The sequence below is a fragment of the Artemia sp. Qi Xiang Cuo genome, chromosome 16, assembly GCF_049724085.1.
Source record: "Artemia sp. Qi Xiang Cuo chromosome 16, ASM4972408v1, whole genome shotgun sequence".
Taxonomy (NCBI): Eukaryota; Metazoa; Arthropoda; class Branchiopoda; order Anostraca; family Artemiidae; genus Artemia; species Artemia sp. Qi Xiang Cuo.
The window spans coordinates 31534444-31556754 of NC_142809.1; the positions used below are offsets into that span (position 1 = coordinate 31534444).

Genomic DNA, 22311 nt, shown 5'->3' on the forward strand with positions numbered 1-22311 from the left:
CGGTCCCCACTGGTGGTGACGAAAAAAGAAGAAGAAAAGGAACACGTCCTTGCATGCTTCCTATGCAAAAATGTGATTTTCCTTCTTGCTCAAGATCGGGGACTGTAGTTCTTCTATATGGGGTTTTCGTCTATGGTGATTCTAATGGCTCAGTATTCAGTACAACCGGTGCCATTTTCTTGGGGTTTCATGGAATTTTTCGAAATTCCCGTTAATTTGTTTTGCGATAAACTTTAAGCAATAAGATTAGCTGAAATAATAGTTATGATTTCTGAATCAGCTTCAAATGGCGATTCTTCTTTTATCTGAAAGTCTCTTTCAGAATGCATTTTTTAAATTCTCAATTACTATGGGCTGGAATTCGTTCTTTACTAGGTTGTTTCTATTGCCGCAACAATGATTTTGGTGGACTTTCCTAAGAAACACAGATGATTTTAGTGCACTATGTAAAAATGCTAGGGAAATTAATGGATTTTTTGGGAGTTTCTGTTCAGGCTATGAAAATGGGCTTGAAAATTTACCTCAAAGAGACGAAGTCACTTGAAGTTAGTTACGATTAAGAGGTGATATTCGTTAACGAGAGGTTTCACTGACCATACAGTATCAAGCAGTTCGTGGTAACAAACTGTATAGTAAGAGCGACTTGTCTCAACAGTAACCGAAATTCTAAAAACGGAATTTTGATACCAATAGATCCACCAAAAGAATTGAATTTTTATGCTAATTTCATATATACAAGTGTCATCAAGTATACTCATATCCATCAAAAGTTACGAGAAAATTTGCCTTATTTTCAAAAAAGGGGAAAACACTGCCTAAAAGTCATAGAATTTTAATGAAAATTACACCATCAGATTCAGCGTGCCTGAAAGCCCTGCTGTAGAGGTTTCAAGCTCCTATCTACAAAAATGTGGAATTTTGTATTTTTTGCCAGAAGAAAAATACGGATGTGTGTTTATTTGCCCTTTTTTTTTCATACCCAGGAATGATCTATGGGGGTGGATGTGGTGGTGCAGATGTAAAAAGTAGAATAGCCAAAGTGCAGAGTGTTTTTCTTAGTTCAAAAAGGTTTGGAAGCGTAGGAAGATGAATCTTTCAACTGAATTAGGATTCTAGAAGACAATGTAATGACAGTGATCAAAAAGGGTTTTGAGGCGTGAATGATTGGAATAGTAAAAAACTCTCTCTTTCTCTCTTCATATCTCCCTCTCTTTCTCTCTGTCTCTCTTTTTCGTCGTTTCCACCCCTCTTTCCTTTTTTCCTCTATCCCTGTCCTGTTTTAATAGCATTTTGCCGTTTAACTATCCATGTTTAATACAAATTTTTTTGAAGGATTACAATTCAGTTAAGAAGACGGTAAGATTTGGTAAAGTTGATAATCCGAAACCACTTTTGGGTGTGCGAATTGTTGGTCATATGTTGAAGAACAAGAGTGACAAAGATCACGTGCTGAAGAAATACAAAAAGGAATTGAAAAGTTTTGCCGATGGTCTCAGCAGAGTCCTGGTAAGCTTCGAAATTTTATTTCTTAGAACTTGTTTCTCATCTCAATAAATTGCTTGTGGGGATTACGGAAGATGATTGTTTAAAATCTCTTTTTGGTATTCGAATCACTGAGCAGTTAATTAAGACCGATATTAATAAAGACATCATGCGGCAAAACACAAACCGATGTTGAAAACTTTGCCAACGGTTTCATCCATCCTCTTTGGAGGAAAAGTGAAAGAAGATTAACTTTTGTATAAACTACATTGCGGTAACCGTGAGAATTATTCTGGATCTGATCTGTTAGCTATAAAACGGTGAGGATAAACAAACATGTACGCAGTCTATAAGAATTTATTTGGTCTTACGACCAAGTTTGATTGGGATTTGATAAACCCTTCTGGCTATTGTTCTGATGACATGAATTTAGGGATCGCACTTTTCTTCCCCAACGAAGTTTGGATCGGGTTCTGGCCTTCAAAGGTATAACTGATACACTTTCTCTTACTTCCCAATAAGTTTTATGAAGATCTACCATCTCTTTTGGTAAATTTCCTGATGATAAGACTTAAAGGGACTCCTTGACCCCACATTGATTGGATCAGGTACGAATTTCCAAAAGACCGAATCTGGACACTTGTTTCCTTCCTACTAAGTTTGATTGATGATCCTACTTGTGACCTAATTTGGCTGAGATCCGTTAACCTTCCTTGTAGACATTTTTATGAACATATTCCCTTTCCCTCACGTACAAAGATTGGTTCGGGTTCTGATCTCCAAAAAGCATAATTATTTGCTCTTCCTTCCCGTCAAGTTTCTTTTAGATCCAGTAATCTGTTGTTTAGATACGTTGGTGACAAGAATCTAGAGACCCCTTCCTCCCACATGGGGGGCATTGGCAAAATTCTCGAAAGACAAAACTTATCTCTTATTCTCTAACATGTTTTCTTAACCTTAAAACTCCTTTTTGTCAACAAGACAATTCTGAGATTACAATTTATTCTAATAGGTTTCGCAATGGCAAATTTTTAGAAAAATCTCCTTCCCCTTTTCCTCCTCATAGAAACAAGAAAGGGTACGAACCCCTAAAGGCACAACTAGGACACTCACTCTTACTTTTAGGACACTTACTTTTTTCCAAGTTTGGTTGAGATCCGATAACACCGTCTACTAGATGCTCTGATGATAATAATTTTTCAAGAATTTCTCCCCTCTACTAAGGTTGGACAGAATCTCCTAAATGCATAGCGAGTACATTAGTCCTTAATTCTAACCAAATTCCATTAATATCCATCAACTCCTCGAGGTAATTATCCTAATGGTAAGAATGTAGGGACTCCCTCCCCCCCACTGACATGTTAATAGGTAAGAGCTCTTGACAGTATAATTAGGTCTTATTTCTCTTACTTCCCACCCAATTTGGATGAGATTCAAAACTGCTTGGCAGATTTTGTGATGGCTATAGTTTAGGAATGCCCTCTCAATACCCCAGAAAATGTCAGAATGGGTACGGAATCCAAACAGGCAAAGTTAGGATATTTACCACTACTTTCAACTGATTTTAGTAACTAATTTAGATCAAATAACTCCTTCTGGAGGATGCCGAGATGACAAGAATTTAGAGATTTTTTTCCTTTTTCGTCCCCTGCATAGGTTGGATCGGGTCTAGATCCTCAAATGCATAACTAAGACATTGACTGTTACTTTATGCAGAGTTTGCCAGGGATCCTGCAGTTTTTTCTGGTAGATGTCCTAATTACATGAATTTAGGGATTCCTCTCACATGTAGAGAATTGATTGGCCCAGGAAACAGAAATGGCACAGCTGGGACGCTTGCTATTACTCTACACAGTTTTGCTAAGATTCAATTATACCTTTCGTTAGATGTTCTGATGAAAGGTATTTAGGGACTATACCCTCTCCAGCTAAATTTGGATCTTATATGGAACTCTAAAAGACACAATTATCTCATTTACTGTTACTTTGCACCACGTAAAGCTGAAATTCGACAGCTTCTTCTGTTAGACAACCCGATGATTAGATAACCCTTTTCCATGGAGGCCAGGTAATTTTATGATCCATGAATGGCATTGCTAGGACACTAGATTTTAGTTCCCTTCTTGAGACTTGACTCCCTTCAAGATCTAATTATCCTTTCTTGTAGATGTCTTGATGACAAGAATTAAGGAATCCCTTCACTCATCATTTCACCAGCAGAAATTGGTCTTTGCCCAGACAGCCAAGGGGCACAACTGGGACACCAAATTTTACTTCCTATCGAGTTCGTCTAAGACCTGATAGTCCCTCTTGTAGATATGTGAATGACAGGATTCCAGAAACCTCCCTTCCTTCCTCCCTCTTCTGAGTTTGATTGCAGCTAGACTACTGGGCTAAAATTCCGTAAATGCACAATAAGATAGAATTAGGAATGTTCAGATTTTCTTTTCCAGAACTATTTCCTACAAATCAGAGGAGATACAGAATTTCCGATAGCGGTTTCGAAAAAGTAATTAAATGCTAGCAAGTTTTCTTCGACAAGTTTGACATTAAATGACCGCTAAGTAGTTTACTTTCAGAATTGTGACAATTTCGATATACTTCTTGTCTATTTATTTATACTACTCAATGAGCTAGATTTTTTTTTTTTTTTTTGACAATTACTGGTATCTTTAGCACACTTGATAGGAGCCTATTGTCCGCTTTACAGTTTTTGGTAAATATGCCTCTGCATATGCTCTCATTGGATGTCACTTTCTAGATATTCATTATTGCCTTCTCACTTACCTCCTATGAATTAATACATTTGTCTGTATTTACCACCAGTGGTACATACAGACAAGTACAAGTAAACATTTACAGTACCAGTAAAATTCATTCACATCGCAACTAATTAAAAAAAAAAAAAATGAAACAGGCCTATTTATTTTGGGGAAAACAAAATATTACTTTAAAATCAGTACACCACTTTATGTTTGTTTTTTGTTGTTTTTCTTTGCTGAGTTACCTTTAATCTATTGCTCTTTTTTTTCAGAAATTAATCGAAGACAAGTTATGTGGAACATTGACAAATGATATTGCAACAAATACATTTTTGCGTGAAGCATGTACCCTTCTTTTTAAGATGTCGGCAATTCTAGACATGAATGCTTATGATGAAGATGAAAATAATGCTGATAATCAAGAGCCTTCATCCAAAGAGGAGGTGACGATGGAAGGAACACAAAATCTCTTGAACTGGATCGTAACGTAAGTATAGAAAAACAAATTGCAAGAGCTATTTTTAAAATAGATAAAGATGAAATTTCATTGTTTGAATTTTTAGTTTTCAACTTAAATCATTAACTTGGTCTATGGCCGATTTTTAAACGCCAAAAGAGGTTGGGCCTAATAGAATCGGCGACAATTGTCTCGGAATTTCCTGATTTCGACCTTATACTTTTGCTCATTAATCAGCGCGGATCCAGGGGGACCCCAGGCCCCCAAAGATTTTTCTGGTGCCCTCATTCCTTGTTTTTTTCTCTTTTTTCTTCTTTAGAATAAATCTGACAATTTGGTCAATTATTGGCACCCTTGTCACATTGCCCCCTCCCCCAAGATTTTCCTCATTGGTGCCCTTGTCACACCCCCCCCCCCCCAATATTTTGCTTTAGGTCCGCCCCTGTCATTACTTACTTTGGACAAAACTAAGCTTCAACACTCTTTCTGTTGTTCTAAAAGCAGGAAGAGGTCAAAGTAGCAGATAAGGACTGATAGTTTGTCTTGTTTTTATCAGAAAATTAAAAAAAAAGGGAAAACAGCCTTGTTCAAAAACAGATAATGGTTTTAAAGAAAAGTGTTTTCTCTCGGACCCGCCCGAAATGTGCAAATAGACAAATTCTTTATGCTTATCTTGAGGGTTTTTTTGTGTACCCTCCCCCCCCCCGAAAAAAATTGGTTTGTAAAACCCCCTCCGAAGACAAAATCCTGGATATGGCCTTGCCTAGTTTTCTAGATAAATGCACTAGAAATGTGTTTGTCCTAGTCATTTCTGATCCCTGACTGTAGAGGCAAATATCCTAGAGAAAAAAAAGAGAAAAAGTAGAGAGAAAAAAAAACGAGTGTTGGTTAGAAGCCAGGCCAAGTCGCGGCAGATGATGAAGGTTTTTCCAGAGCTAACCGATTTGGTTAATTATCTTTTCGTTTTAATACTCTTCGTTGCTTATCATTTCTTTCTAAAAAATCGTTTTTTTTTAATTTTATTTCTGACCGTTTTTTTTTTTTTTTTTTTTTTTTTTTTTGCAACTAAATCATATACTGAATAATATTGAATGAGATATACCACCACATGAGAATGATAGTGTTCTCTTGGAAGCTAGTAGATTTGAAAGGAGGTTTCGCCAGTGTAAATTTAGTCACAATTTGCGGGTTTCTGTTTGATGAATTTTGGCTCTAATTGACCTACAATTTTAATAATAAGTCATTTTTTTATTTTGATGCTCTTTTGCTACTCAAAGAAAACCACTGCTAAAAAAATTCTGTTTGAAATGATCCTCTTGCTTATCTGAAACAACAAGCACCAAATGGTGAAAATTTTCTAATTTTCATTTGGACAGATCTGATCTTTGGTGAACTACTTATACTCCCCTCAGTAGAGGCAAGTATATCACATAGCTGGGTCCCCATGTTTAATATAATTAGATTTCTCAGATGAGGTAGATTAGGATGCTCACTGCCTTCTTTCAGGCTCATCTGAAAGAACTCATAAGATCTGGAAACTTTCGTCTGAAAACACTTTTCCAAGCTTCAAACTTTTCTTGTTATGAAAAACGGTCGCCGACTTATGATATAAGTCATTCCTAGAAAATTAAACAATATAAAAGTGCATCTGATTACATCTTTTTCAAGGACAAGGCCAAACTTCATATTTTCGTTTATGGAGCTGAAACCTTTGTTCTAGGGGTTAATTTGATCATTTAATTTCTAAAGATATTACTGTACTTGATTTTGTACTTATTATGATTATAAATGCACAAGATTATTGCAAATGAATTTTGGGAGTACCTTGGAACTCCATGAACAAATGTTGAAATTTTTCTCTCTCCCTGTTTGAACATATATCTTTCATTACTCGCCAATCTACATCGGGAGATGTTGTCATGCAATGTTCTTATTTATTTATTTTTTATTTTATAATTGCATGTTGCATGTATGGAATTATTCAGTGCTTTATATTTTTTTACTTTTTTAATGTTTTTACCTTATTTTGTTTTCACTTTCTTGCTCTGTCTTTTTGCGGTTGTGTTTGACGGGCTCTTTGTAAAATAAATTAAATTTGGGTTCAGTACACCGATTTGGTTCAATTCATCTACATATTGTTTTCAGAATTCCAACTGTTTTTTAGTTACAGCTACTAAAAAAGAGGGTTACTCTTAAGCTACTGTTAACTACCAAGAAAGGTATGAACTATGGTTCCACTTGTCGAAAGAATCCTTCCTATACTTTTTATTATTTTCATAATTTTGAGCCATGCTATAGTCGTATATTTTAATTGGAAAGCCAAGATTAAATAAGAATTAGTCTAAACCGATTGATAGTCATTACTTTAAGCACTATATTTAGATATGGTGGTTATTTACTTCATCTCATATTACTAGACCCCGGCGCTGCGCCGGCGGATCGACCGAACGCCGCCGACGAGAGACCCGGTCGAACGCCGCGAAGTGTCGTAACGCTGCCGGCGCGCCGCAGGCACGCCACCGCCGGAAGAGGCGGTGGCTTTTGGTCGACTTTATATTATTTTTGCGGCAATTCTTTATTGCGTCAACCGCAAAGTCGGAGCTATTCCTTCTCGTGTGGTTTAGTATTTCGATTTTCCTGATTAGAAATAAAGCAGGGCTTATACTATTCCAAAATTTTCTGGTATTTTCCCAAAAATCTATGCGTCACTCTGAAACAAAATTTGGTTCCCCGAATCCCCGAAAATCACGCAATCACGGTGCCACCCTAGCGCTTTATCACCAGTGACTTTCCCTGCCAAACATTACTTTGCATAAAAACCAGACAGATGCAATATGCTATTGCAAATATTGCAATATACAGAGTTCTTCATATGTTGACAAAAAAAGTATCGTCTTTATGAAATGAGTTTAAATCATTTCGAATGCAGTTTCCAAATCGCTATTTCTTCCATCATTCGTAGTCAAGAATTTTATTTTCAAGTTGAATAGAATTATAAAACGCATTCACTACTATACAGCTTCAGCCTTTTGTTGGATTTTGAAATTGACAGCCGACAGATTGTTTCTAGAGCGTAATTGTAAGTTTGCAGATTTTTTCTTTTTTTTTTTTGCTTTTTTTAGATAAGATTTTCTTAATGTTTAATACTCAATTATTGAACGCCTGATAGAAAATACAATCTTCTTTCTGGAACATTTTTACCCCCCCCCCCCTAAAACAACCTTCGATTGAGACAAAATTTAGCTATAGACTAAGCTATGTACAAGGTTGGGGAATTAAAGATTGCACCGGAAGTTACCCCAAAAATATGATTCATAAATAAATTATAAACTATTCCCTATAGGGGGGGGGATAGGGGGCTATCATTTTAAAATGATAATACCTCTTTTTTTTATTGAAAGCAGGGATGCCAAAAAGATAATATTTTTTTTCATTTAAAGTGGAGACAGAAGAAAATGATATCAAATTCCCTGGGAAACCATTGAAATATTTTGATAGACCCAGCACCTCCCATTAGGACTTGTTCATTGTCTTGGGTATTTTGCGATTTCTCATAGGCTACTGGCCTTATTTGGCTTTTGTGTGTGCTCCCTTTTAATTAGATTCTTTGGATCTTATAGAATGCCATGGCGAATCAATCACTCAGTTTTCCAATAATTTGAGTCATATCTAAATGATTTCGACATTTTTGTTGTTGTCTTTGTACCCCTTTACTCATACCCTCAATTTTTTTCAAGGAACACTAAGCTGTTTAACGTTATTTTGCGTGTTTGTTTGAACCATATAGTGACCTAGTTAAATATTAAGTAATTTATTTTTCTAATGAAATCTGAGACGGTATCCTATCAAGGTGGTATCCAGAGGGGGGAGTAGGGAGGTATTATATTTAAATTATGATATCTCGAAATTTCATTTATTGAAAGCAGGGATCCCAAAAAGTTGATTTTTTTTAAATTTAAAGCAGAGACGGCATCCTATCAAGGTGGTATCCAGAGGGGGAGGGGTAGTGAGCTATCATATTTAAATGATAATACCTCGAATTTTCTATTTAAAGCAGGGGTGCCAATAAGTTAATTACTTTTTTTTATTTAAAGCAGAGACGGTATCCTATCAAGATGGTATCCAGAAGGGGGGGGGGGCATAGGGAGTTATTATATTTAAGTGATAGTACCTTGATTTTGTTTTATTGAAAGCAGGGATGCCAAAAAGTTGAAAAGTTGACAAAATTAACACGATTTTCGTGAGTTATACTTGAAAAAGCACTTGCATGGTTTTATCGTCCAAAGGGAAAGGGACATATGCTTCCAATTCGTTTTTTTCTTATTGATGAAACGGGCTTACCTTGAAAACATTCATTCATAAGTACCAGGAAGATTCACACTAAAACAAATTCGTGTGACGAAAGCGATATCGACATCCCCACCTAACGTCGCGCTCGAGTAACAATGGCGCCCTTGGTCCAGTGCCCAAGTTACATTAAAAGGCCAGGTCATAATAAAAGCTTTCAATTTGGGAGGTTAAAGGAGGAGTCTTTGACAGTTTTATGACCTCAGGGTACTAGGTGTTGCAACGTTCTTACGTATCTACAGTGGTTTAGAACATTCGATCAGCCCACAAATGATTAACAAAAATATACACAAATTTAACATTTGGAATATTATAACACTTTTTTCAAAGCTTTGAAGAGAAGCAAAAAAGGCTAAATGCGCCTAACTATCCTTGAAAGTTGTTTCAAAAAGAAATTTTTTGGAGATTTCCATGGAAATGACCATAGCAGAAGCTTTGAGCCTAGGTGGGGATCAAAGAGGACTCTTTGTGTATTTTGACCACAGGTGACTTATTGTTGCGACTGTCTTAAATTTGGTAATTTTTGTGAGCATTTGGAAATCAAAGCTTAAACTCAATAACTAATACTAAGTGTCCTAACATTTTGCTTGGATTAAAAGTGACGAACTAGGATGAAAATTTCAACATCTTCCTGGAGCTACTTCAGTCTGCATCTTATTTCATTTAATTACACTTAAAACGGATGATCTTTACATTTTTTACCTAAGAAAATAGCTGGCACTTCATTTTTCTTCATAGCGAATAAACTATTAAGTGTTTTTTGTGTCATTGTAATTGAACTGTTTTCATGTGAAGTGCTCATCATGTATTTTTCAATTTGATAAATTTACTCCTTTTAGATGCAATTTATAATTTGACTGATATTAGGTATTTATCAGTTTATAATTTGGAATGAATCCCCAAAAGAAAAAATGAATAATATCCGAAAGAGCAGCCAAAAGCAATAAAAAGCAGCAGTTCAGCCTTAGCCTACATGACATATATTCTATAAAGAAGCCAGAAAAAACTTTAAAATGCATTCTTAAATTGTTATTAAAAACCAGTTTTTAATGCAAGAAGGCTTCTTAGGAATCCAAAAGAGCAAAAAAAAAAAAAAACAATCAATACCAAAGTCGCCCATTTCAACTGTTTGAAAGGTGACAAAACAGATAGGCTATAGGCAAAGAGCATTGTGCAAAAATTAAGCTTCTAAGTTCAAAGTTTTTACCCAGATAACTGACGAATTTTGTGATACGGTATTTGAAGTTGTGTATGCAGTAATGCTCGATGAAAAAAACTACTAATTTTGATAATTATTTATGTTAAGAATTCATAGCTAATAGAAACTTCAACTACTCGTATTATGCAAGGGTTCTGAAACGCCACAGCCATTTCGTTTCTATCAGATTTCTACTTCTCTTGATGAATAACGAAGAAGACCAGTTTCCAGCCAGCGACTTGTGAATTTTTGAACTCATGAATAGGCTCGAATCTGTTGTAAATTTAAGCTGTGATTTGAGAAAGACTAATGAAAACATTAATGTTTGCGGTCAACATTGATCGCGCCGCCGACGTTTTACCGGCGGCGCGGCGTGCTGTTTTTGGCCCCGCCGCTGCCGGTCTTCCCTCATCGGCGCGGCGCCGGGGTCTACATATTACAATCATTTATTATCTCGAATCGATTCAGGTAATAGATCTATGAGGAGGATAGAAATTGCTTTTTTTGCGTTTGAATATATTAATGAACTTTTATTGAACGGCTACCCGTAATTAAAAGCCATAATCGGTTGAACACATTTTTTATACCTATTTTTATCATTATTCAGTTAAAAAAATCAAGAAATATCAGCATCCTCTGGTCTAAAATGTTGGAAGACGTGGACAGAGAGAGATTTCCCATATACCCCCTGAAATTCTGGCACTTAAGAGACAACTTTCACATATACAATCAAATTAGAAACGCCAAATTCTTTTTAGTTGACACTATTTTTTAGTTAGCCGAATTACGGTAACTGAAAGGGAGAATTCACAAAAGGGTTGGTCTTTGATAACAAACCAAATATTTAATGAATTTTTGATCGCTTTGGTTTTATCAAAAAGAAAAATTTATGCAGGACTTGTTTTTGACATTTCAGAATAAGTAGAAGGTAATATTTCATTTGGAACTTGTATTCTAAGTTGGGAAAAAAATAACATACTTGAGTAAAAAAATAATAATTTATTAAGGATTTCTGCCACGACGGAGGTGAATCTTTTCCAGGTGACAAAGACATTTATAACTTTGGCTGTTAATCTGTGTTTAATTCTGTCTAATGATTTTTGCTGGTGATTATGGGGAGAAATAAGTTGGCTGGTGAAGCTAGTTGGCTGGTCAATGCTGGTGAAGCCGAAATAATGTTTAAAATTATTATGTTGAAAAGGATAATCTAAAATTTATTGTCCAATTGCTTAGTGCAACCGGACTTAGTCTTCATTTTATTTTGGTGATAAAGGAAGGTGAGTGCCAATAACTTTTTTAGGGGGAAGGATTTAGATACTCCTATTTTGAGGGAGGCAAAAGCAAAATTTTGACTGTCTGCAGTCAATAAATAACTACCTGTACACCTGTATATGATAATTATTTAAGATTATTATAATTTCGAAAATTTTCTTTTTCACCTTTTCTAGAGCAATAGTTCCAAGAATTGCTGTTCAGGATGACACAACAACAACTGCGTCTTCTATTCCCAGTTCAGGTAGTAGCAGTAACTTCGCTCAAGGGAGAAGGACATCTGGGTTGAAACGTCAGTCAAGCGATTCAGATTCCCCAGATTTCATTTTAGCTGAATCAATTTTGATCGACTGTTTGAATGTTGGGTCTGGCCTACTGCTATGTCCCATTAATAAAAGCTGCCTTGATACATATTTGATGACATTGAAAGGTGTTCTGGAAATTGAAGGTAAAAATTTTCTCTTTTGAATTGAAATAGGCACCTAAAAGGTTTTGGGGTTTCATGTCAATTAGATTTCAGAAAGTTCTATGGAATGTTTCGATGTAGGTATTTTTGAAGACCACACTGTCTTTCCATGACGTAGAAATAACAGCTCAATAGGAAATAACAGTTTACTACCACATCAAGAATCTATTTCGTCAACGCTAAAGCAAAATTTCAAACCTGAAAATTTCTCATCAGCTCTATCCGACCACATTTTTAATTTCCCGGACCATTTTATTATGTTCGAGAATGTATCTGTGGTTTCTAGCGACTGAGGTTTAAAACAAGTTATTAGGAAAACCATTGAAATTAAAAAAAATCTCATTTAAAAACCCGACTTGGAACAGAGATGCAAGTGATTTTTGCTTAAATTCAATTTACGATTGCTTACTGCGGTCAAATAAAATAAATTTGGCTTCTCTCAATGCTATTCACTTTTGTTTACCTGATAATGAAACTTCACATAAAAATCAAGTCAATGGATTGAAAACTGGAACATCAAAGAGATTTGCATCTGTCACTGCTTTGAAGAAAATAAGAGCGTTAAACAAAATGTAAGGAATTTGTTTTTTTTTTGTATAAATGTTGATGTTTTATTTGTATTATTTTAGTTTATCTGCTGATGACAGCCACTGTATATGTGACCGAAATATCCAGAGATTTTTTGTTGTTGTTTCAGTGTCAAATAAAAGGATTTGTCCCTATTGAGCTGTTATTTGTACGAGAAGAATGTTCGATATAATTTTTCTGGGATCAGCTAAGATATTTTTTGCTCTTACTCCATTGATTTTAAGATGTGTAACAAAGCTAGAGTTAAAACAGACAACCAATTATTATATAGGGTTTATAGTAGCAAATTACTATATAGAACAGCTACCAAATATTCCAAATTCACACTCAACAAAATAAAAAAAGGATAATTATATTCTAAGTGACAAGAAACCGCCAGAAAATATAAGATGAAAAATGCATAAATCTTTATATGGATCATTTTGATGGACTTTGTCTTAAAGAACACAGGAAACGCAATTGGAGAGCACGGAATCAAATGGGGAGGAAAAACTCTCCTGGACTTAGATTATGCTGAAGATATAAGTATCCTAGATGAAATTGTGAGCAAAATGAATGAACTTTAAGAGGTTTTGCAAGTGTAGGGTGCTAGAATAGGTTTGAAAAGTAATGTTAAGGAGACTAAGTCACTAAGGCTAGGAATGAGTGAAGATGAAAAGGTGACATTGGGTAACGAAAAGATTGATCAGGTGGGCAGCTTAACTTACCTTGGTAGTAATATTAGTAAAGACGGTGGGAGTAGTGAAGATGTTAAAAGCAGAATAGCCAAGGCTCAGGGTGCTTTTTTACAGTTAAAAAAAAGTTTGGAAGAATAGGAAGATTAGTCTGCGAACCAAGACTAGAATATTGGAAGCTCTGAAGCATGGGCGCTCCGAAAAGCGGATGAAGATTTGCTAGATGTTTTCCAGAGAAATTGCCTATGGATTGTTCTGGGTACCCGGCTGTACGAAAAGTGTGGTTCAATCCCCCTTTCTACAGCTATAATGAAAGAGCGGTTGAGATTACTACGGAAGATTCTGCGGATAAAGGATGAGAGACTGCCGAAGATTGTCCTTTTCGGCCAACCGTTTAGGGCTAAACGGAAAGCACGTCGTCCTCGTCTAGGGTGGGAGGATGTCATAAAGAATGATTTAAAGGAAATGGGAATTTCCTGGGAGGTATATTCCCTGTAAAATTACATACTGGTATATTCCCTGTAAAACGGATTGACGGAGATAGTAGAGACTTAGGTAAAAATTACATGCATTATAGGATCAAATAAACAGGACCTGGGGTGAGATATGGTATTCTATTAGGGAATTTTAGTGCCCAGGTGGGTTGAAACAGGGATAGATCGTATCCTATTTTAGGTAAATTTTGGTATAAGAAAGGAAAATAGCAACAGGTATAGACTACTGGAATTGTACAGGCACGACAATTTAATTTTAACCAATACGTTATTTGGTCATCAAATGGCCCTTATAATAGCGCCGTACTCACATGATAGTGCCTGAGTCATCAAACGCCTTTAGTCTTCAGTTTTATAGATAATGAACAAGCGTTTGATTCATCTGTTAGAAGAGCTTTAGCAAAGGTCCTATCCTTGTCTGGTATACCAGATAAATACATTAAAGTGATTAGTGCTATATACGAAAATAAGATTGCTGCGGTTAAGGAAGGAAATGAGGTTAGTAAGTGGTTTCGTATTAAATCAGGACTTAAGCAGAGTTGCGTTCTATCCCCATTTATATGGATAATTTTGATGGGCTGTGTCCTAAGGGCCACAGAAAAGGTAATGGTAGAACACAGAACTAAATGGGGAAGGAAAACTCTTAAACTTTGATTATACTGATTATCTAAGCATCCTACATGAAAATTTTAGCAATCTGAATGAACTTTAAGAGGTTTCGCGAGCTCATGGGGTGCAAGAATAGGTTGAAAATCAATGTAAAGAAGACCAAGTTGCTAAGACTAGGAATAAGTGAAGGCTAAGAGGTGGTGTTGGGTAACGAGAAGATCGATCAAAGTGAAGATGTTAAAAGCAGAATAGCCAAGGCCTAATGTGTTTTTTCACAGTTGAAAAAAGTTCGGAAGAATAGGAAGATAAGACTGCGAACAAAGATTATAATATTGGAAGCTATTCAATATTCATCAAGTGGTTTCTAGAGTCAATCTAAAAGTGACATTTAGGAAGGGTAGCTAACCTCCAGGGAGTCAGGACGTTGGTAACGTTGGATGTAACGTTGGGTGTAAAGGTAACGTTGGATGTTGGGGGTAAAGGGGGAGGCTTTGAATAGATTGGGATGGAGGAGGAGCGTGCGTCGCTGTGTTGGCCTCAGGCAGCTTAGTGCTGCAGTGAGTTGTTAGTAGTGGTAGTAGTAGCAAATCAAAGGTCGCCATGCCTGATACAAGATACTAGGATATATACGAGTGTTGTTATTGATGTTCATCAATTGGTTTCTAGAATTAATCTAAAAATGAAATTTAGGAAGAGTAGCGAACTTCCAGGAAGTCAGGACGTTGATATACTTTGGTAGGTAGTGAGCATTTGAGAGAAATTTTTCAGGAACAGTTGAAAATGAAACTGGAGAGATTGAAATTTGGCAATGTAGGAGATGGATCGAAAATTTTTAGGAAAACAGTTGCAAAGCAGTATAGGAAAACAGTAGGGAAAGGTGTCTTAGGGAGGTAAGTTAGAAACGCAGTTAAGAATATTAGTGAAAGGGTTTTAAACTTAGAACAAAAGAGGAGGGGCTCGTGCAAGATAGAACGTATGAGAATAAGAGGAAAGTAAGGGAAACGGATAAGGCACTAAAGTTCAAATTAAGGAGTTATGAAATTGAGGCCCTTGGGAACATACGGGGTCTGGATTGAGTATCTTAAAGATACAGCCAGATGGCATAATAGCAAAATACGGTATTGGCATTTCAAGAAATTAAAAGGAGGTAGCCAGTCCGGACTTGTCCCAAATAAAGATGGAAATGGGGCCTCAACTAGTGACAAGGAATGTGTTCAAGAGAAATGGGCACCATATTTTGAGAATGTGCTAAACCGTGACAGTGCTGTAGGAAATGACATAGAAAAGAATCAAAATTATTCTGACAATTTGGAAGTGAAAGACGATTTATTTTGCGAATAAGAGATATAGCCAGTACTGAAAAGACTAATTAATAATAAGGCCACAGATGCTAATTGTGTGGTACATGAATTTTTGAAATATGGTAGTTGCGAAACTTGAGATAAATTATTGAAGACTATGAATACTATTTTTGAAAAGGGGGAAGTTCCCTAATGTTTCTTGTAAAACTTTGGTTAAACCCTTTTTTTAAGAATGGTAATGACAGTGAGTTTGGTAAATATAGAGGTATAAGCCTGGTTGCGTTAAAAAGCAAATTACTGATCATGATGCCACTTTTTAGAATACGAGATGTTGTAGATTCTGATAGACTGTAGATGCTGAAATCTTAAGAGAGGAGTAGTGTCGTTTTACGAAGGGGGGTGGGGGGGGGTGGGAGATTCGTCGACCAAAATAAATCTTAGATTAATAATTCAGAAGGGTCTGAACTATTAGACCCCTCTAGCCCTCAGTTATACTCATTAAGAACAGCCATTTGTATCAACCGTTTAGTTAAGGTGCTATCCTTTTATTGGATGCTTCGTAAGTACACTAAAATGATTAGTGTTGTGTGCGAGAAAAATATTGTTGCGGTTAAGGTAGGAAGTGAGGTTGATAGCTGTTTTGGCGTTGAATCAGGAGTTAAGCAGGGTTGTATCCTATCCTCATTTATATGAATTATTTTGACGAACTTTCATGTTCTAAGGAATCAAATGGGAAGGTAAAGCACTTTAAAGGTTTTGAGAGTTCATGGTGCAAGAAAAGTTTGAAAATTAATATCGAGAAGACAAAGTCGCTCTGACTAGTATAGAAATAAATGACGATGAAGAGGTTATGTTGGGAAGCGAAAAGATTGATCAAGTAGACAGTTTCACTTATCTGGGTAGTATTATTAGTAACGATGGTTGATGCATTGGAGATGTAAAAAGTAAAATACCCAAGTCCCGGGGTGTTTTCTCAGAGTTGAAAAATAACAATATAAGTCTATAAAGCAAGATTAGACTATTGAAAACTGTAATAATGACTGAAGTCAAGTGTGGCTCTGAAACGTGTGAACTTCAACAGTCAGAGGAAGATATGTTAAGTGTCTTCCAGAAAAATTGTCTACGGAGGGTTTTATGTACCCGTTTGACTGACTGTATATCATACAATAAGCTGTACAAAAAAAGTGGTTCTATCGCTCTTTCTAGGGCTATAATAAAAACAAATGCTGAGATTACTAGGACATATTATACAGATGATTGATGACAAATTGCCAAAAACTGTTCTTTTTGGCCGTCCATCCGGGGTCAAACAAAAAGCAGGTCGTCCCCAAATGGGTTGAGAAGAGGTCGTGTGGAAAGATTTAAAGAAAATTCAAACTTCTTTGGAGGGAGTAAAGAGCGAAGCGTTGGATAAATTTCGGTGGAGGAGGAGCGTGCGCAGCTGTGGTAGTCTCAGAGGTTTGGGTGCTGAAGTGAGCTGTTCGTACTAGCAGTATCAAATGGCTATCATTTGCTCACACGGCCCAGTAAACAAATTGTCTTCCGACGTAAGATCAATGAAATTTACAGATTAATAGATTATTTACAGAGAGCTGACACTACCTTTATTACTTGACCGACAAAATAAAAACAAACTAGATAAAAGCTCTGACCGAAAATAAAATACTACTGGCAAAAATTCAGAGGTCCCAGAACTCCAGGCCACAATTTTGAGAGATGAGTTTCACATCAGGCGAGTCGTTTACTTTAAAAGTGTACAAGAGGCAAAATTGACGGTTACTGTCATAATTTAAGCCTCAATCTGGAGAGGGAGAAGGGCAGCTTGTGGATCTATCTCTCAGCAAAGACAACCTAAAACTCGAATGACCTTTCTCTATTGGCCTCGCCAAAACAAGTTCAAATCGAAGCGAAGCTGGTCCCCCATTGACTAAGTGCAGCCAGAGACGACTCAAATTTGCTGCCAGGTTCAGATGGTCTTCCAAAATACAAGAATACCTTCAGTCGAACAACAAATCTGTCTCATAAAAATCCATGTATTGAACTTGACTGTTTCCACCGGGCTAAACAGGCCTACCTACCCCACATAGGGCTTATCTATGGACCTAATAGACCGTATTCTATTCTCTGAACGGCGGTCAAAAAAGCAAGAATTGTTAATCAAAATCCAGTGATACGAATATATGAAATACCAGTGTGGTTAAGTACATGATATAATGTAAGAAACACAGAAAACACGAAATTATTTACAGTAGCTTACAAAATTCTTGTTTCGACAGCCTATATATTCAAATAAAAATTCTAAAATCCAAGGGAGCAACAATTTGAACAGCAATATTGTTGTAAAAAATTAATATTATTATGTTCAGCCTTTATATTACCCTTCTCCTTTCCAGGCCGCATAAGGCCAATCCTTAAAAATAAAGAAGTCATTTCTTGAAAGTACGCGGTGGTAAAAAAAAAAAAAAAATAAAACCGCTACTCTTCTTTTTCTAGTTTTATAACTACTAAAGAGGTTGGTCAGATTGGCTTCTGAAATCGTTTTTCAATAGCCAGAAACACGTCGGTATTTTGAAGTAATCCTTGCTATAATGGAGTATTACCTGGTCTACAAAGATTCATTGCTTAGTAAATTACTCTAGTGGTTAAAAAAAGATAAACAGTCATTATAAATAATTTATATCTATTTTAACCTGGATTCCTCTCCAAGCGGTGACATTTTGGAGATTTGATTCAAGAAGACGTCTTCAGCAGGACAAGAACTATAAACAAATTCTTTTATGCATAAGAAATGATAAAAAAACAAACAACAACAATAAGAAAACATTACCTACTGTAACGCTTGTTAAGACCAATCGTAAGAAAATACAACACCCAGTCTCCACCAGCGTATAGGTTTATGTATATAAGTACATGAGCCTTTTCAAGTTGATCTGGAGCCAATCATATGATGTCGTATGTCAGATACCTGAATGTTTTCTCCGTTAAGCAAGTTTTTATTTTTCTCATTGCACGGTAGGTCTGATCAAAACTGATAAGAACCATATAAGTAGTTTCAGTGAGACTTGCTTCTTTTATATCACGGCCGGGAGATTGTGTTGGGGGGGGGGGGTCTAGACGACTTCAAAGTTTGTGTTGAATTGAAGAATGAATTCATTTTCCTATCTTCTGCATTCGATAAACTATCCTTTTTTATAATTATTTTCCGACTGAAAAGTTTGAGTTTATTTATCTTTTTTGTGTTTGTCATTGGACAGGCTTTACTGCTAGTTTGTGTCACAGTTTTGCAGTCTTTGTTATTAAGGCTGGTTTATCTTAAATCTGTCTTTATTAAAAAAAAAAAAAAAAATAATGTTTGCCATGTTTGTTTTTTTTTTCCAGGATTGCCTGCGGATTTTGTCCTTATTGGATTCAAAGTTATTCAGGCTTTGCTATTTATAGATGTTCATAAAAAGATGTTAGAAGAACTTGCATCTGTGATCAAGTATTGCCTTCACCATTTATTCAATATAGCTGCTGTCCAACAAGACAACCCCCTCCATGTAAGTCCATTTCTATAGCATTTGTATTAATCTGTAATCATATTTTAATTACTTATTATACTTAATTAATTATCTGCTAATGTAAAATAAACTAAGTTTGATGAGTCTCGACTTTTTGATTACCTTGGGTCCTATTGCCTCTTATGCCCCACTCATCTGATTGAGTCAAGGAACAATATTGTGCAACAAAATCTATCCTATTTAAAAGAGCAATAATTGCATATGTATATATTTGCCTCGAAAATGACTGGATATTCTTTTCCTGTCGCGTACCAGGCACAAAGAACCGAGCGAAGCTCAGTCTCTGGGACGAAAGTGGGTTTTTTTGGTCATTTGGACGAAAAATGACGAGTGAGTGATTTTTATGGAATTCTTTGGACTGCTTTCCTTGTTGTTTACAAAATTTATCCATCGTTTAAGGTTTTAACATGTTGACTTTTTAGTGCCCCATTCATAATGCCATTTTACTAATACCGAGATTTGAAAAGTGCTAATTTAAGTCAATCAGAATTTATCCGCCAATGAAAAATTTTTAGGAAAAATTTGACTGGCTTAAATTAGCACTAGTTGAATTTTGGTATTAGTAAAACCTAATTGCGAACGGACCTTAAGTTGGTTAAATTTGACTGCTTCAGAATTATATTAACTTATCTTAAGATTCTTCTTCTATTTTTCAACATTTTTAGGCGTAAACGGGGTTTCTTGTGAAATTTTTGCTTTGTTAATATTCTTCTTTTTCTTTTTTCTTTTTTTTTACATCAGATGCATTAATTTATTCTTGTCTGAATCTTATATAGTAGCTCAAAGTTGACTAGAAATTCTCATTCTAGCGTTCAAGTGAAGTTTTTTCAACTGAAAGTAAGGAGCAATATTAAAGACATTATTCCGTATATCAGCGGGAATGCCTCCTCTATGCCTCGCTCTTCACGCTAAAGTTCTTTAGTATTTTAAGAAAGCTTTTATTCTAATTAAACGGCCCTTATGTTTCAGGAGTCGTTCCTAGTGAATCTGGACAAAAATTCAAACTTTAGCGTAAAGACCGAGATATTATTGAGGGACTTCCACCTTTATATACGGAATCATTTCTGTTCGTTTTAAGTTTTAATGGTGCTCCTTATTTTCAGTTTAGTTTCTTTTATTTATATAATTTCTGGTCGTTTTTTTTTTTTCAAAAATTCCCGGGGAATCTGCCTCCTCCTCCTCGACATTTCCAATCTTGCTGAAAATTTCCCCTAACAAATTTCTTGGAGACAATTCCGCCTGGAAAATTCTCCCTAGCCTACTTTTATTTGAAAAAAGGCTCGTTTTTCATTCAATTTCTAATCGTTTTTCAGATTATGTACCCCCCCTCTCCCCCCGTGGCAATTTTTCCTGGAAATCCCCTCCCCTTAAGACAATCCCTCTGGCAATTCCAACCCCTTTGAGAATTTTCCCCTGACAATATCCCCCGAACATCTCAACACATAAAATTGAGTCGGCAAAGACATAGCACTACTACTACTACTAACAACTCACCGCAGCACCAAGCCGCCTGAGGCCAACACAGCTACACACGCTCCTCCTCCATCAGAATCTATTCAAAGCCTCCCTTTTTACACCCGCCCAGGAAGTTCCCATTTCCTTTAAATCTTTCTTTATTACGTCCTCCCACCCAAGACCAGGATGACCTGCTTTCCGTTTAGCCCTAGACGGTTGGCCGAAAAGAACAATCTTCGGAAATCTGTCATCCTGCAACCGCACAACGTACCCTAGCCGCCTCAACCTTTCTTTCATTATAGCCCTAGAGAGTGGTATTGAACCACATTTTTCGTATAGCCTATTGTTTGAAATGCGGTCTGTCAGCCGGGTACCCAGAACAATCCTGAAGCAATTTCTCTGGAAAACATCTAGCAAATCTTCATTCGCTTTTCGGAGCGCCCATGCTTCAGAGCCATATTTGACCACAGTTGTCACTGTAGCTTCTAATATTCTAATCTTGGTTTGCAGACTTATCTTCCTATTCTTCCAAACTTTTTTTTAACTGTGAAAAAACACCCTGAGCCTTGGCTATTCTACTTTTAACATATCCAGTGCTCCCACCATTTTTAATAATAATACTATCAAGGTAAGTGAAGCTGTCCACCGGATCAATCTTTTCATTACCAAACGTCACCTTTTCATCTTCACTTATTCCTAGCCTTAGTGACTTAGTCTTCTTAACATTTATTTTCAAACCTATTCTAGCACCCTAAGCTCGGAAAACCTCTAAAACTACATTCATTTTTCTCACACTTTCATCTAGGATGCTTAAATCATCAGCATAATCTAACTCCATGAGACTTTTTCCTCCCCATTTCATTCCGTGGTCTCCCATTGCCTTTTCTGTGCTCCTTAAGACAAAATTCCTACCTTAACTGCAGCAGTTTTATTCTCGTACATAGCACTAATCACTTTAATGTATTTGTTTGGTATACCATACAAGGATAAAACCTTTACTAAAGGTCTTCTATCAACAGAATCGAACGCTTGCTCATAATCTATAACTGAGGACCAAAGCTGTTCGAAAACTCAGGCACTTCTCAATTATTAACCTGAGAGGGAAAATTTGGTCGATGCATCCTCTACCTTTTCTAAAACCGCATTGTTCTTCTCTTAAAACTTTGTCTACGGCATCTGTCAGTCTAAAAAGTATTATATTACTAAGTAATTTACTACCTACAGAGACCAGACTAATCCCTCGATAATTACCACACTCATTTTAATCACCTTTCTTATACAATGGTTCAATTAAGGTTTTCCTAAAATCGTTAGGTACTTCCCCTTTTTCAAAAATCATATTCATAATCTTCAGTAACTTATTTCTAACCTCAAAGCCACCATATTTAAGAAACTCATTTACCACCCTATTTACCTGGAGCCTTATTATTTTTTAATCCTTTTAGTACTGCCGCTAATTCCTCCTCACAAAACAAATCTTCCTTCACATCCATAGTATCACAAACTTTTTCATTTTCCTCTATATCTCTTCCTTCAACTCTATCTCGGTTAAGCAAATTCTCAAAATGTTCGGCCCATCTCTCTTTAGTTTTTTCCTTATCGCTAATTGCGGCCCCATTCCTATCTTTAACTGGGCCAAGTCCGCA

General features: G+C 36.2%; 1 protein-coding gene across 1 annotated transcript in view; it reads left to right on the forward strand.

Annotated features, from left to right (window-relative positions):
• Window positions 1–22311, forward strand: part of LOC148942787 (uncharacterized) — a 66697-nt gene that overhangs the window by 18766 nt on the left and 25620 nt on the right. Inside the window, exons 6-9 of the mRNA XM_089102075.1 lie at window positions 1333–1506; window positions 4517–4731; window positions 11695–11966; window positions 19029–19189. Of these exons, the coding sequence (XP_088958201.1) occupies window positions 1333–1506; window positions 4517–4731; window positions 11695–11966; window positions 19029–19189 (822 nt within the window). The remainder of the gene's footprint in view (window positions 1–1332; window positions 1507–4516; window positions 4732–11694; window positions 11967–19028; window positions 19190–22311) is intronic.